The following is a 14,444-nucleotide window of genomic DNA, read 5'->3' as shown; positions in this document are numbered from 1 at the left end:
GTAGGGCTTTGTGAATTATAATTTATAGTTAGTTAGTGGTCTTTACTGCTTCCACTGGATAAATAGAAGGAGGAAAAAAAATCTAAGTGACTAGATAAAGACTGAGAAAGGAAAGAAGGAAGGATATTTGTGGGGATGGGGATTGGACCCAAGGCTCATCCATGTTAGGCACATGTTCTATCACTGGGGCATATCCTTTGCTAAAAGGATTTATTTTAAAATTCATTGTGTGTGTGTGTGTGTGTGTGTGTGTGTGTGTGTGTGTGTGTGTGTATCTGTCTGTTTTTTAAGGCTTGTGTCTAGGTTAGAAGACAGCTTTCAGGAATTGGGTCTTTCTTTCTGCCATGGATTCTGGTATTTGAACTCAGGTCTAGGTCATCCCAGTGGCCTTGGAACTGTGTGTGGTGTGTGCATATGTTCCTATGTGCACCTGAGGAGATCAAAGACAATTGTTAGGTGTCTTTCTTTCTAGCTCTGCCTTATTACCATGATGCAGGGCATTGTACAAAACTTGCAGCTCATAGTTTGTTTGGCTATGCTAGTGTTTAGTATATCTGTTCTGCTGCATTTGAGCTGCTGGAGCAATTCCACAAACCCCTGGTCTTAGTTACTTTTCTGTTGCTGTGATAAAATTCCTTGACCAAGGCTATTTGTAGAAGGGTTTCTTTTTGAGCTTATAGTTTCAGAAAGTTAGAGTCCATGATGACAGAGTAAAAGCATGACAGCAGGAACAGCTGAGAGCTCAACTCTTGAACCCAAAACAGGAAACAGAGGTACAGCGGGATTTACAATTTGAAACCTCACAGGTGGTCTCCTCCACAAACAGTTCCACTAACTGGAATCCAAGTATTCAAACATATGAGCCATATGGAGGCCATTCTCATTCAAGCCACCATGCCTTATAACCGTTGTTACAGAGATACCCACAAGGGTCCAGATTGTGTGTGTCTCTGTGTGTGTTTTCGAGAGAGAGTTTCTCTGAGTAGCCCTGGCTGTCTTGGAACTCACTCTGTAGACCAGGCTGGCCTCGAACTCACAAAAGATTCTTCTGCCTCTCCCTCCCGAGTACTGGGATTAAAGGCGTGTGTGTGCTGTTGCTCCCACCACGTGATTTTTGTTTTTTTTTTTTTTTAGATTTTGATTATAGCCGAAGACATTGTATACACACTGAATTATTACACCCACATGGAACCAGAGTCAAGGTAGCCCACCTGGTTAGTTCTGGAAAACACACAGAAGGAAAAAAAAAATCTATTGCAAAAGTTGCTAGAGGCAGCTGATCTACCAGAGGCATGAATACAAGTTTTGGGACACAAAACCCATGAAAAAGCATGGTAACATGATGCCTCCTAAGGGATATAACAGCGTTTTAGCAATGGATCCAGGAGAAAACGAAATTGACAAATTCCTGAAAATGAATTAAAAATAATGATTATAAGGAAACTCAGTAAGATGGGAGAGAATACAAAGTAAAACTGAAAAATTAAGAAAATAGTACATGATCTGAATAAAAAATTTAACAAATGATAGGAGATGATAGTTTTGTTTAATTTTGAACAATTAAAAAATACAATTGAGAATCTCAGACTATTTCAAGCTGAAGGAAGACTTTCTGATCTTGAAGCTCAGTCTTATGTAATAACTCTGCCAGGTCCAGGTGCTGTGATGCACACCTGTAATCATCCCAGGAGTCATGGGCAGCGGAAGAGGAATGGGATTTTGAGGAGAGCCTAGGCTACAGAGTGAGACTCTGTCTTAAAAGCAAAGACAAATGTGAAACAATCAGGAGTTTTGGCCCAGTGCCTAAGGGGCCTTGCTGCCCAGTTTGACACCCTGAGTTTGATCCCTGTATCTCACATGGTGGAAGGAGAGAACTGACTCCTGCAGGTTGTCCTCTGACTTTTATGTGCATGCTATGACATATGTGCATACATATGTGCTATGACATACGTGCATAACAAATAAATAGAAGAGAAATTAAAAGAGCTGTGCTCAGACAGAAGAAATGAGTAAATATAAAAATAAAAGGATGAAATGATTTCAAAGAGCATCAAGAAGCGGGCATGGTGGTGCATACCTTTAATCCCAGTACTTGAGAGACAGGTAGATTTCTGCGAGTTCGAGGCTAGTCTGGTTTACATAGCAAGTTCCAGGCCAGCTAAGGCTACATAGGGAGAAGCTATCTCAAAAGAAAAACAACCCCCAACCTCCAAACAGCAACAACATCAAACAAAAAAGCAAACAAATCCCAAGAGAAAAGCATCAACTCATTCATAAGGAAATCCCTACTAGACTAATAGCAGAAGTCTTCACAGGCCAGGAGAGAATGGATAATATAGTTAAAGTCTGAAAAGCAAACAATTTCCTACCAATTAAGAACACTATAGGGGCTAGAGAGAGCTCAGCAGTAAAGAGCACTCTGCTCTTGTAGAGGACTCAGGCTCAATTCCCAGTACCCACACAGCAGCTTACAACTGTGTAATAACAGTTTTAGGGGATCTGACACCCTCACACAGACATGCATGAAGGCAAAACACCAATGTACATAAATAAAAGTAAATAAATTATAAAACTACAAAAAGAACACTTTGCTAGCTGGGTGGTGGTCACACACGCCTTTAATCCCAGCACTTGGGAGGGAGATGCAGGTGGCTCTCTTTGGGTTCAGGGCCAGCCTGCTCTACAGAACAAGTTCCAGGGCATCTAAGGATCCATAGAGAAACCCAATTTTGAAAACAAAACAAAACAGAGAACTCTAAAAAGCAAACAAAGAAAAAAAGAACTTTGTTTAGTAATGCTGTTCTTCAGAAATGAAGGACAAATAGAGATTCTTAAGGCAATCCTACGCTAGACGTGAAAGGATAACTGTCTCATGAAAATATGGGAAGCACAGCACTCACCGGTGGAGCATCCACTGGAAAGAAAATACTCCACAAAGGAGAACAAAGAGAAAGACGGGAATATATAAACCCACCAGAAAAAAAGTGATTTTGAATGTAAACATTAAATTTCCAATTGAAAGATTAACACTGAGCTGGGCCTAGTGGTGCACACTTGTAATCCCAGCACTCAGGAAGGCAGAGGCAGGCAGATCTGTGTGAGTTTGATGTCAGGCTTCTCTACAAAGTGAGTCCAGGACAGACAAGGCTATGCAGAGAGACCCCGTCTCAAAAAAAAGAACACAAGAAATATACAGACGCACGCACACACACACATTCACTCATCAGATGTAAGGAGAGCAGGGGTGGGAGGCCAGGACTTTGAGAGAGAGGGAAAACCAAAGGTCCATCTTTGAGACAAGCTGGAGACCTGCAGCAGTGTAGGCTCCTGGGAGGACATGGGTTTGACACTAGGTAAGACTGGTAATAGCAGGGATCATGGAGACTGAAGAGGACACTCTCTAACCAGACAGGACTCCTAGTGGAAGGAGGGGAACACCAACCCACCCAAACAACCTCAACCCAAAATTTACCCTGCCTACAAGATGTGCAGAGGTAAAGATAGAGCAGAGACTGCAGGAATCTTCAACCAGTGCCTGGCCCAACCTGAGACCCACGTCATGGAAGAGAGCCAACCCCTGACACTATTAACAATACTCTGCTATGCTTGCTTTTTTCTGGTTTTTTTTTTTTTTTGTTTGTTTGTTTTGTTTTTTGTTTTTTTAAAAGAGTGTCATATAGTAGTCAAGGCTAGTCTTGAACTTACTATGTAGTTGAAAATAACCTTAAACTTCTAATCTTCCTACCTTCACCTCCTAGATGGTGGGATAAGACATGTGTGGCATGGTACCCAATTTATGTGGTGCTGAAAATTGAATCTGGAGCTTTGTGCATGCTAGGCAACTGAGACATATCCTTAGCCTCTGGTCTCTTCATTATGTCCTAAAGGTCCTAATTGCTGGTTATGATTGCTTTTTTACTTGTTTTTCTTTATTGCTCTTCAAATGTAACCATTCCTCAACCTTGTATTCTATTTCTGATATTCTTTATTTCACCTGGTCTAGTTCATTGGTGAGTTTTTAGTTTTGACTGCTGATTTTCCCCCCAAGAATTTCTCTTTGCTGGATTTGTTATTTAAGTTATAGAATTTTTTCATCTCATTTTGGAATTGACTTCTTTGTTTCATTTATTTATTTGAATTCTCTCTGAGGTCACTGTTTTGAAAACTTAAGTGATTTCAACCATTTCAGTATCTTTGGGTATAATTACTGAAGAAGTATAAGATTTTGGAGGAGTTATGTTATCTTACTTTTCTATGTTTTTGTGCTGTGATTTGCACATCTTTTTACAGGTCTTTATGAGTAGCTTTCTGGTAAGGGCTGCATCCTCCAGGAGAAGGGAAAAACAATCTGCTGTACCACCACTACCACCAAAACAAACTAGGTACAAAAACACAGTAAAAGTTCATCACAGATCACTTTTACACCCAGTAACCAGAGAAAAGAGTACAACAATAGAAAATAATGTAGAATAAACTTTGAAATTAAAAATAGTAAAAATAAAAAATAGACATGAAAGAATTAATAAAGGAGGGTTCAGTGAAAGGGGAAACAAGCTAATTTAAAGAAAAAGGATAAAAAGAAATATGGAGAGAAGTAAAAATTAAGCATACAAAATAAAGTTTTATAAACAATTAGATAAAACAAGAGGAATACTTTTCTGAGACAAAAGGGAGGGGAGCTTGGGGGAAGGGTAGGTGTGAGGATGGGATTGGGAGGAGAGGAAGGCAGTTAAGAACAGTCTGTAATTCCAGTTCCAGAAAATCCTACAATCAGGATGTAAAGTGAATAAATAAATAAATTAATGGAAAAAGAGGGATAAAATATAAAATAATAGACGTTGGAGAATAAAATAATACTAGACTATGGTTTTGACAATGATTAAGATAGGGGTTGGAGAAGACCCTTTCAGGGTTGTGTAGCAGTGGAGTCTTTCAGGTCTTGAGATGGGTAGTGAGTCATATATGGGGTCTATTGTGTTTTCCATAGTTTGGTTTGGTGCTGCATGTGGGGTAAGTTGTCAGCATTACAGCTAGGTTCACTTTAGAAGCTTTCCTTCCTGGAGCACAGAATGCCACTGTGGCCCCAGCAAGCTTTGCAAGCCTGTTGGCCAGGCAGGTTCCCACTTGCTCCAGAGGCCTCCTAGTTTGTTCACTGAGGAGTGGCAAACTTCCAAACAAAGCATATCTTCTGAGTGTGTTAAAAGTAGAAAAAGGAAACAGCGTTGTGTTTTGCATTGGAGTAAGGGACAGAAAGGAACTGCACACCCTGCCACAGGTGTTGGTGCTGCCTGGCAGCAAACCACAGGTGACAAGGAGCCAGCTCTGGGTCCTTAGGCCATCTGTGATAGCTACCTAGTACTCTCAGTCTCCCCAGTAGTCCACACCCAGTCCACAGATGGTGGGGCCACTGACCACCAACCTTTCCATAGTCAGAGCTCCCCACTGCTTAGACTTTCCATGGGGTTCCTGTCTGATCCTCTCTGTCTTCACAATTACCTCTTCTAGTCATCTCCATCCAGACCCTGTGGCGGGGCATCCCTTGACTTGCCTTTTGTTTCTAGATGCCCAGTAGCTCAGTATCTAACAATAGGTCCTCTCAAGATAGCACCTGGCTAGAAGCACTCAAAGGCAGGATGAGTGATAGGATTTCCTTCAGAGCTAGCCTGCATGATCCCTACACCCGTTTTCAGGCTTGGGAGAGCTGTGGGCTTCTCCTGAACCTGGGACTTCCAGTCTTTTGTCCAAAGGACCAGATGGCTTACCTGTGGTTTGTTTCCTTTCTTGCCTACAAAGCTGTGTTGGACTGTGACTGTTTTCTTTTTTTTTCCTCTGTGTTAACCTTCTGTTTTTCTTTTTTTTTCTTTTTATGAAACTTTATTGTTTTATGGGGATTAGTATTTTACTTACATATATGTATGTGCAAGATATGTGTTCTTGGTGCCTGTGGAACGCAGAACTGGGTTTTAGACTCTCTGGGACTGGAATTACAGACTGTTTTAGCTATCCTATGAGTTCTGGGAGCCAAACCTGTATCCTCTGTAAGAGTGGCCAGTTCTTCCAACTGCTGAGCCATCTTTCCAGTCCTGGTTTTTTATGTTAAATTTATTTTGTGTATGTATATACATGTGTGGTTTTGTTTATTTATCTTTTTTTGTATGGTTGCCAATCTTGACTTCTGTCTTAGTTATTACTATTCTGTTGCTGTGAAGAGACACCATGGCCAAGGCAGCTGTTATAAAAGAAAGCATTTAATTGGAGGCTTCCTGACAGTTTCAGAGGGTTTGTCCATTGTCATCAAGGCAGGAAGCAGATGGGCATGGCACTCGAGGAATAAATGAGAGCTTTACATCTGATCCACAGGCAACAGTGGAGAACAAGACACTTGCCCTGGCGTGGGCTTTTGAAACCTCATTGTCTACTCCTAGTGACACACCTTCTCCAACAAGGCCACACCTCCTATTTCTTTCCAGACAGTTTATCAACTGGGGACTAAGTGTGTAAATTCATGAGTCTATGGAGGCATTTTTATTCAAACCACCACAATTCTTCATGTTTTTCCTTTCTTTTTTTCTTGGAACTATAATCTCTCCTTTGCTGCCCTGACTCTTTTTGTTCTTGGAGATACATGGAAGAAACTGTCTTACTCTTGTCTCAGGACTTTTATAAAGAAAGTGTAAAATAAGTGCAATTAGTCTCTTTTTTTTAAACTTAGGTCTCTGTTGATCTTGGATGATGTTTGGGATCCTTGGGTGTTAAAAGCTTTTGACAACCAGTGTCAGATTCTTCTTACAACCAGAGATAAGAGCGTTACAGATTCAGTAATGGGTAAGGACTTTGGATTTCCTTTTTAATACTGTAGTAAAGTTATTACATTAAAAGGCAGGGTTCCATGCAGTACATGTACACATGTGACAAAACAAATTACTTACTTTGTGTTATGATTTTCGTTCAGGTCCTAAGTATGTTGTCCCTATGGAGAGTAGTCTAGGGAGAAAGAAGGGACTTGAAATCTTGTCGCTTTTTGTTAACATGAAGAAAGAAGATCTGCCGGGAGAGGCTCACAGCATTATAAAGGAATGCAAAGGTGGGGCTACCTGTGTATGGGGGTGCTCTCTTTATAAAGTAAGCTGGATATGATAACTTGGCACATGAACACCAAAACCTGCCTTACATGAATGCACTTGGTATTTATTAATTCTTTAAATAACGGGATATGTACTCACCATAGTTAAAGAGTACATTAATAAGAAAGTGAAATAAAGTTAAGACTTTATTTCAAAAAGTGAAAAATATTATGAGCATCATTTAAAAATTTCTTTGAGCCGGACTTGGTGACATAGGCCTTTTAATCCCAGCACTGTGGGAGACAGAGGCAGGTGGATCTCTGTGAGTTTGAGGCCAGTCTGGTCTATAAAGTGAGTCCAGGATAGCCAAGGGTACACAGAGAAACCCTGTCTCAAAAAAAAAAAATGCATTGTTTAAAATTTTATAAAATTCATGTTTTAGTTTGGTAAGTAAATGCTGTTGTCCTCCAAGTTGATGTTTTTATTTGTGAAGTAATACTTTTGACTTGTTCTGACGAAGTAGAGGAAAACAAACACTACAGTCTTAGACTTAGTTTCTCTCACTAAACACAGACGGCACAGATCACTCTGACACCACATTTGTAGATATATTTACCAGACAGCACGTGAGTAATCAGTTCTGCAGTGTTCACTAGCTACCTGTCCCCTTAGCTAACTCTTAAATGGTTTATATGGAAAAGTGTCCATCTTGCAGGTTGAAGGATCAGTTTCCATGACGACCTCTCTCTACTTCCAACTTCAGATGCCAGTCAACAGTCCCCATGCTGCACCAGCCTTCTGACTCAGCATCTAGAAACACCCTCCTCAATTTTGTTAATTTGATTGGGCGGTTCACAGAAATCAGGGAAACATACTGACTGCCTTATAAAGGGTAATACAAAGGTTCAGATAGGGGGTACATGGATAGGTTTCGGGAGGGAGCGTGGCTCCACTGTTGCCTTCAGTGTGGCACCCTTCAGGAGCTCTTCCCGGTGCTCAGCCTCTGCAGTTCTCTCTGGACTTCATTGCATAGGTGTGACCGAAATGTGGACAGCCATGTAGCAGAGAGATTGGACAAAAAGAGTAATGCAAATAGAGTGAGTGAATGATGTTGTCAGGACTGTCTGCTAGTGAAATCTTATTTCTCATGATTTCCTTACAAGGTATACCTTGAAGTAAAGCAAACCAGGAGCTAGGAATGTTGTAAGGCCTTGGATAACTTTACTAAAAATTGTTTCTTGTGCTGGTGTGATGGTAGCTGGGTAAAGATGCTTGCTGCTGAGCCTGACAACCTGAGTTTCATTATCAGAGTTTGTGTGGAATGACAGAACTGACTCCTACAAATTGTTCTCTGACTTTCACACACTCACGCACATCTACTTCCTCCATATACCTACATATCGACTCCCCAGAGAGAGATTAAAAATTTTTAAATAAAATTGTTTAGTGACTATTTTAAAATAAGGTGGTATTAACATAATTACCTTCCCTCCAGGTTCTCCTCTTGTAGTGTCTTTAATTGGTGCACTTTTACGTGATTTTCCCAATCGCTGGGAATACTACCTCAGACAACTTCAGAATAAGCAGTTTAAGAGAATAAGGAAATCTTCATCTTATGCTTATGAGGCTCTGGATGAAGCCATGTCTATAAGTGTTGACATGCTCAGAGACGATTTCAGACACTATTACACAGATCTTTCTATCCTTCAGAAAGATGTCAAAGTGCCGACGAAGGTAATGGACCAGCCAGCACTCCATATTGGGGGTTTACGGTGTGTGAACTTTGATAATTGTACTGAGGTGATAGGGGAGGGTGCCAGAGTGTTCTTAGTTTCTGTCTATGTTGAGAGTGAGTTACTTAATTTTCAGTGGTTCTAGAGAAGTTAAAGAACCATCCAGTTTTTCTTTTTATCTTGAAAACTAATTGAACTTCTTGAGACATGGAGAAATTCTTAAAGTAATGTATTGATCAAGATACTTTGTCTATAGTACTTCCTACTCATTGTTCTTTTGTGGTCTATTAAATGCTTAAAATGGTTCCTAGGTGTTCTGTATTCTCTGGGACTTGGAAACTGAAGAAGTTGAAGACATACTGCAGGTGTTTGTTAATAAGTCTCTCTTGTTCTGTGATCGGAATGGAAAGTCATTTTGTTATTATTTACATGATCTTCAAGTAGACTTTCTTACAGAGAAGAATAGAAGTCAGCTTCAGGTACTTAAATCTCCTCTCATGTGTTTTTGCTTTTTGTTTTGAAACAGTTTTAGACTTGATATACAAAGATATACAAAATATATTGCAGACTTTCTCTGTGTGGACCTTTGCCTTGTTTCCCTTATTGTTAATATCTTACACAGCTGTAATACAACTATCAAAACCAGAAAATTACCATTGATGCACTGTTACTAGCTAATCCACAATTACTGAGTTTTTCTACCTTCCCTATCAGTGTTCTTTCTGTGGTCCAGATCCAGTTCAGGATCTCATGAACCATCAAATAATGGCAGCATCTGATTTTTCTATTTGTCATCTCCCTAATGTCCTCAAATTTGTGAAAAGGCCTCAGTGTTTGTTTTTAATGGGAATTAAACTCAAGGCCTCATGCCTATTAGGCTTTACACTAAGCTGTGTGTGCAGCCCGGCTTTGCTAGTGCCAAAGAGCACCAACCGGCTAGTTTAAATAGGGTTTCCTAATTTGCTTTTGTCTCATTACTTCTCTTGAGGTTGTACCTATTTGGCAAGAATAATGAAGGGGCTGGAGAGATGGTTCAGTGGTTAAGAACACTTGCTGCTCCATTCCCAGCATTCACATTAGGCAGCTCACAACTGCTTGTAATGCTAGTTTTAGATGATCTCTTCTGACCCCTCGGGCACCTGCATTCAGCACAAACTACACACACACACACACACACACACACAATTATTTTTTAAAAAATTACACAGAAGTGATGCTGTGCCTTTATTACACCCTATCAGGGATTAAGGTTGGTGTGTCTTATGGATAATGTAGTTGGTGTTTATTTGGTTAAAGATGTACTTACTTGATTTCTCCTCTGTAAAACTCCTCCCTTTCTCATCTGTAGCTAGCTTGTGGGAGAGATTTTCTTTATATATGTTCAGGTTATCATACTGTCTGTGTCTTCTGACTTGCTCGATGTGGGTTTCAGGATCTACACAGGAAGATGGTCACGCAGTTTCAGAGGTGTTACCAGCCACATACACTGTCTCCAGATCAGGAGGACTGCATGTATTGGTACAACTTTCTAGCCTATCACATGGCCAGTGCCAATATGCACAGAGTAAGATGACACATTTGAAAATTCTGTTATTTTATTTTCCTCTTTCCATATGTTGTAAATGCCCCCCCCCAGGATTATTTATTTATTGCTCTTAAAGATTTTGTTTATTTTTACTTTATGTCTATAAATGTTGTTGCTGTATGTATGTATGTGCACCACGTGTGTCTAGTACCCAAGGAGGCCAAAAGATGTGCCAGGCCCCTGGAACTGGAGTCACAGATGGTTGTGAGCTGCCTGATGTGGGTGCTGGGAACAGAACCTGGGTCCTCTGCAAGAGCAGCACCTGCTATTAACCACTGAGCCATCTCTCCAATTCTCTCTCGAGTTATTTCTTAAATTTTACTGATTTTACTTTCTGTTTTCCTGGATATTTGAATTTTTACACAGTTAAATGCTATGTTAAGTTTTTCTTTAGTGTCATGCTTTATCCTATTAGAATTTTAAAAGTTCCATTTGTCACATTTCCTTATTTATGTTGTGTGTTGATGTGTGCGGGTGTCATGACACGGTGTGCATGTGGAAATCAGGATAACTTCTGGGAGTTGGTTCTCTCTTTGCATTGTATATGTTTGAGGGATTGAATTTAGGCGGACAGCTTTGGTGGCAATCACCTTTACCCTCTGAGCCATCTTGCCCGCCCTAGATTTATTTTTCTTATTGTTGTTTTGTTTTATTTTGTTTTTAGAGGCAGAGTTTCTCTGTGTAGCCCTGGAACTCATTCTGTAGACCAGGCTGGTCTCGAACTCAGAGATTGACTTGCCTCTGCCTCCTGAGTGCTGGGATTAAAGACGTGCATCACCACTGTCCGGCTAGACTTTTTTTTTCCTAATTAGTGAAAATATGTCTTGCTTGTGTAAGAATTTTTCCATTTTTATATGTGGTAATTTAAAAAATAAGGGAGTCTTAGTGACTGCTGCAAATGAATCAGTTTCTCCTCTTAGCTATAACTCCCTTTTATCTACAGGTTGGATTTGTTTATGAGTTTTATGTGGAAATGGAGGGCGGGAAAGGAAAGTCATTTGTTCATTTATTGTGTACTTATTGAGTACTTGTTAGAGTGCAGGGATTAAAGCCTTCTGCTACTACTGCCTGGCTATCACCATATTCTTTTTTTTTTTTTTAACTGTACAAGGATATTTATTGATACGAACATTCTGTGTCATATTGCAAACCTAAATATATTCAAATAGGTTTAAGATATATATATCTTGAACATATATATATTTAAGATATATATATATATATATGCTATGAGAGAGTTACATTACAAATCAATAAAAGATATTTAGAGCATCCACAACTCTTTAAAATAAAGTAAATAAGCCACAAATTGCATGAAAATCAAAAGAAAATTTCAACATAGTTGAGGTAGCCAAAAAGTTTCTCAAATGTCTGGACTGAATAAAAATGAAGACAAAATTATTTATTGTTTTATCAAAAATAAAAAAAAACAAGAATAGAAAAACAGTATAAAAATGAGGCTTTATTGCCAATATTATCATTCCTTTATTCTTAGCAATCCAGCATTATAGTAAATCTTTCACTTGGATTACTCATGAAATTTTGATTATTGGCTATATATACATTTATTTTATGAATTGCACTCATTTTTTATTTTTCAAAGATTTATTTATTTATTATTTATATAGAATTCTGCCTGTAGGTGGCCTGCATCCCGGAAGAGGGCACTAGATCCCATTATAGATGGTTATGAGCCACCATGTAGTTGCTGGGAATTGAACTCAGGACCTCTGGAAGAGCAGCTAGTGCTCTTAACCTCTGAGCCATCTCTCCAGACCCTCATTCTTTTATTTTTTTGCTTTTGCCATACTGGGTCTTTCTGTGCTGCCCAGGCTGGTTTTGAGTATGTGATACTCCTGCCTCAGCTTCAAGAATACGGTGTATGCCACCATATCTGAAGTCACTCATCTTTTTTGTTTGTTTGCTTGTTCTTTTCAAGATAGGGTTTCTCTGTGTAGCCCTGTCCTGGACTTGCTTTGTAGAATAGGCTGGCCTGGAACTCACAGAGATCTGCTTGCCTCTGCCTCTGGGATTAAAGGTGTGCACCACCAAGCCCAGCTAGCCTCTCCTTTTATTTTGTTCTTTTTCCTTGTTTACATTTATCTTTTATGTTGTTTTAGTTTTGTTATGATTTTCTTTTTTTTAAAGATTTATTTATTATTTATACAGTATTCTGTCTGTATGTGTGCATGCACACCAGATCTCACTATCAATGGTTGTAAGCCACCATGTGGTTGCTGGGGATTGAACTCAGGACCTTTGGAAGAACAGCCGGTGTTTTTAACCTCTGAGCTATCTCTCCAGCCCTTGTTATGATTTTCTATAAAGAATCACATTAAGTCCTACTCCATTATGTGTCACAGTTATGTTTATACATGTATTTAAATGTGTGCATATATTGCTTTCTAATGTATAGAATATTTGGATTTTTATCTAGTTAAATGTGTATGTGTTTGTAAGTGTGTGTATGTTTACACATGTGAGCATATGCACATGTGTTTGTTTTGGGTTTGTGTCATGATTGCACAGATTTCCTTTACTAATTTCTTACATTTTAAAAAAGTTTTCTGTTTTTTATTTAAATCCTTTATACCACTTAAGTTTTATTTTGAATTTCTGTTGAATTATGTCTTTATTTTACTACGTTTCTTCTGTGTTAAATTTTAGATATCCATAAAGTGTTTCTCAGTAGTGTTAGGATAATGATGTTCTAGTTGAAGTTCTTTTTTTTTTTTAAACTTAGTATCCCCATCTTACTATTTTTCTTTATTTTTAGGAACTTTGTGCTTTAATGTTTTCCCTGGATTGGATTAAAGCAAAGACGGAACTTGTCGGCCCTGCCCATCTGATTCATGAGTTTGTGGAATATAGGCATATCTTGGATGAAAAGGTATCTATTAGTGTGAAGACAGTATTTAAAGGATACCTCGTTTTGACAATTAGTTCTAAGTTTATTGGTGGGAATGAGCAGAATAGAGATCATTTTCTTGCCATGACCTTTGATTTTAGTTAATTGCTTCTTTGCCCACTGAGAATACAGGTAGGACTGAAGTTCGAAAATTTGGGAAGAATAGTTTTCAGTGTTTTTTTCTTTTCTTTTTTTTTTTTTTTTTTTTTTTTTTTGCATGTGCTGAGAAATGTGGTTGATAATGCGATATATATTTTTGTTTACTAGATTTTTGTTTTTTGAGACAGGGTCTAACTATGTAGCTTTGGCTGTCCTGGAACTCAACTGTATAGACCAGGCTGGCTTCAAACTCACAGGGATCTGCCCACTTTTGCTTCCCAAGTGCTGGGATTAAAGGTGTGAGCCACCATATGTGGTGATAAAGAGATTTTTTTTTTTTGAGGTGAACAAAAGCTCATGATTTTATTGTCTTCATAACCAAATTGCCTTAGAACTAGATCACTTGGCCCTTTTGCTTCCTATTGCCACCCAGTTCAGAATGCATGTATCTCTTAATAGCCAGCATTCTCTTAGATCTGCAGTTGGGCTTAGCACATTTAGGTCTCAGCACAATCTTTTTTTGTAGTTTTAGCCTTTTTTTGGAAAACAGATTTAGTCTGCTTACCAGGGCTACTCTGTTTCCTGTCATAACACCACCTTCCCTGGGCATACAAAGAATCCTTGCCCTTCTTCTTTTCTTTTTTCTTACTTTTTAATTTTTTTAAATATTAATTACAGTTTATTCAGTTTGTATCCCAGCTGTAGCCCCTTCTCCCATATCCTCCCTATCCCTCCCTCCCTTATCTCCTCCCATGTCCCTCTCCCAGTCCTCTGATAGGGGAGGTCCTCCTCCCTTTCCCTCTGACCCTAGTCTATCGGGTCTCACAGGACTGCCTTGCCCTTCTTGTACTGTGTCACGTTGTGGGGCTGGTGCTTGCCACATCTCTTGCAGAATGTCTGTCGGGTTTTAGGAATGTTCACCATGTTCGCCAGAGTGATAACGGCTCAGAAAGCAAAAATGAGATTTTTGTTCTGAGTCTAAAAGTCAATAGAGAATCATCGCATATTTATCTATCTATCTATCTATCTATCTATCTATCTATCTATCTATCTAT

General features: G+C 39.1%; 1 protein-coding gene and 1 pseudogene across 3 annotated transcripts in view; one reads left to right on the top strand and one right to left on the bottom strand.

Annotated features, from left to right (window-relative positions):
• The window catches only part of Apaf1 (apoptotic peptidase activating factor 1), a 90,902-nt gene that overhangs the window by 13,446 nt on the left and 63,012 nt on the right, over positions 1 to 14,444 (top strand). For 2 of the 3 annotated variants that reach the window (XM_055627919.1, XM_055627920.1), the window contains exons 6-11: positions 6,713 to 6,825; positions 6,953 to 7,084; positions 8,560 to 8,798; positions 9,109 to 9,276; positions 10,230 to 10,361; positions 13,159 to 13,272. In XM_055627919.1, coding sequence (XP_055483894.1) covers positions 6,713 to 6,825; positions 6,953 to 7,084; positions 8,560 to 8,798; positions 9,109 to 9,276; positions 10,230 to 10,361; positions 13,159 to 13,272 — 898 coding nt within the window. Of the gene's footprint in view, positions 1 to 6,712; positions 6,826 to 6,952; positions 7,085 to 8,559; positions 8,837 to 9,108; positions 9,277 to 10,229; positions 10,362 to 13,158; positions 13,273 to 14,444 lie in introns of those variants that run through there. The other variant, XM_055627921.1, reaches the window with a different exon arrangement.
• Positions 13,784 to 14,313, bottom strand: LOC129691734 (60S ribosomal protein L36a-like; annotated as a pseudogene).

This window comes from Psammomys obesus, unplaced genomic scaffold (assembly GCF_907164565.1).
Source record: "Psammomys obesus unplaced genomic scaffold, mPsaObe1.curated_primary_1811, whole genome shotgun sequence".
In the NCBI taxonomy this organism is placed as follows: Eukaryota; Metazoa; Chordata; class Mammalia; order Rodentia; family Muridae; genus Psammomys; species Psammomys obesus.
Note: the sequence above shows the minus strand (reverse complement) of the source record. Positions and strands in the feature narration are given on the sequence as shown.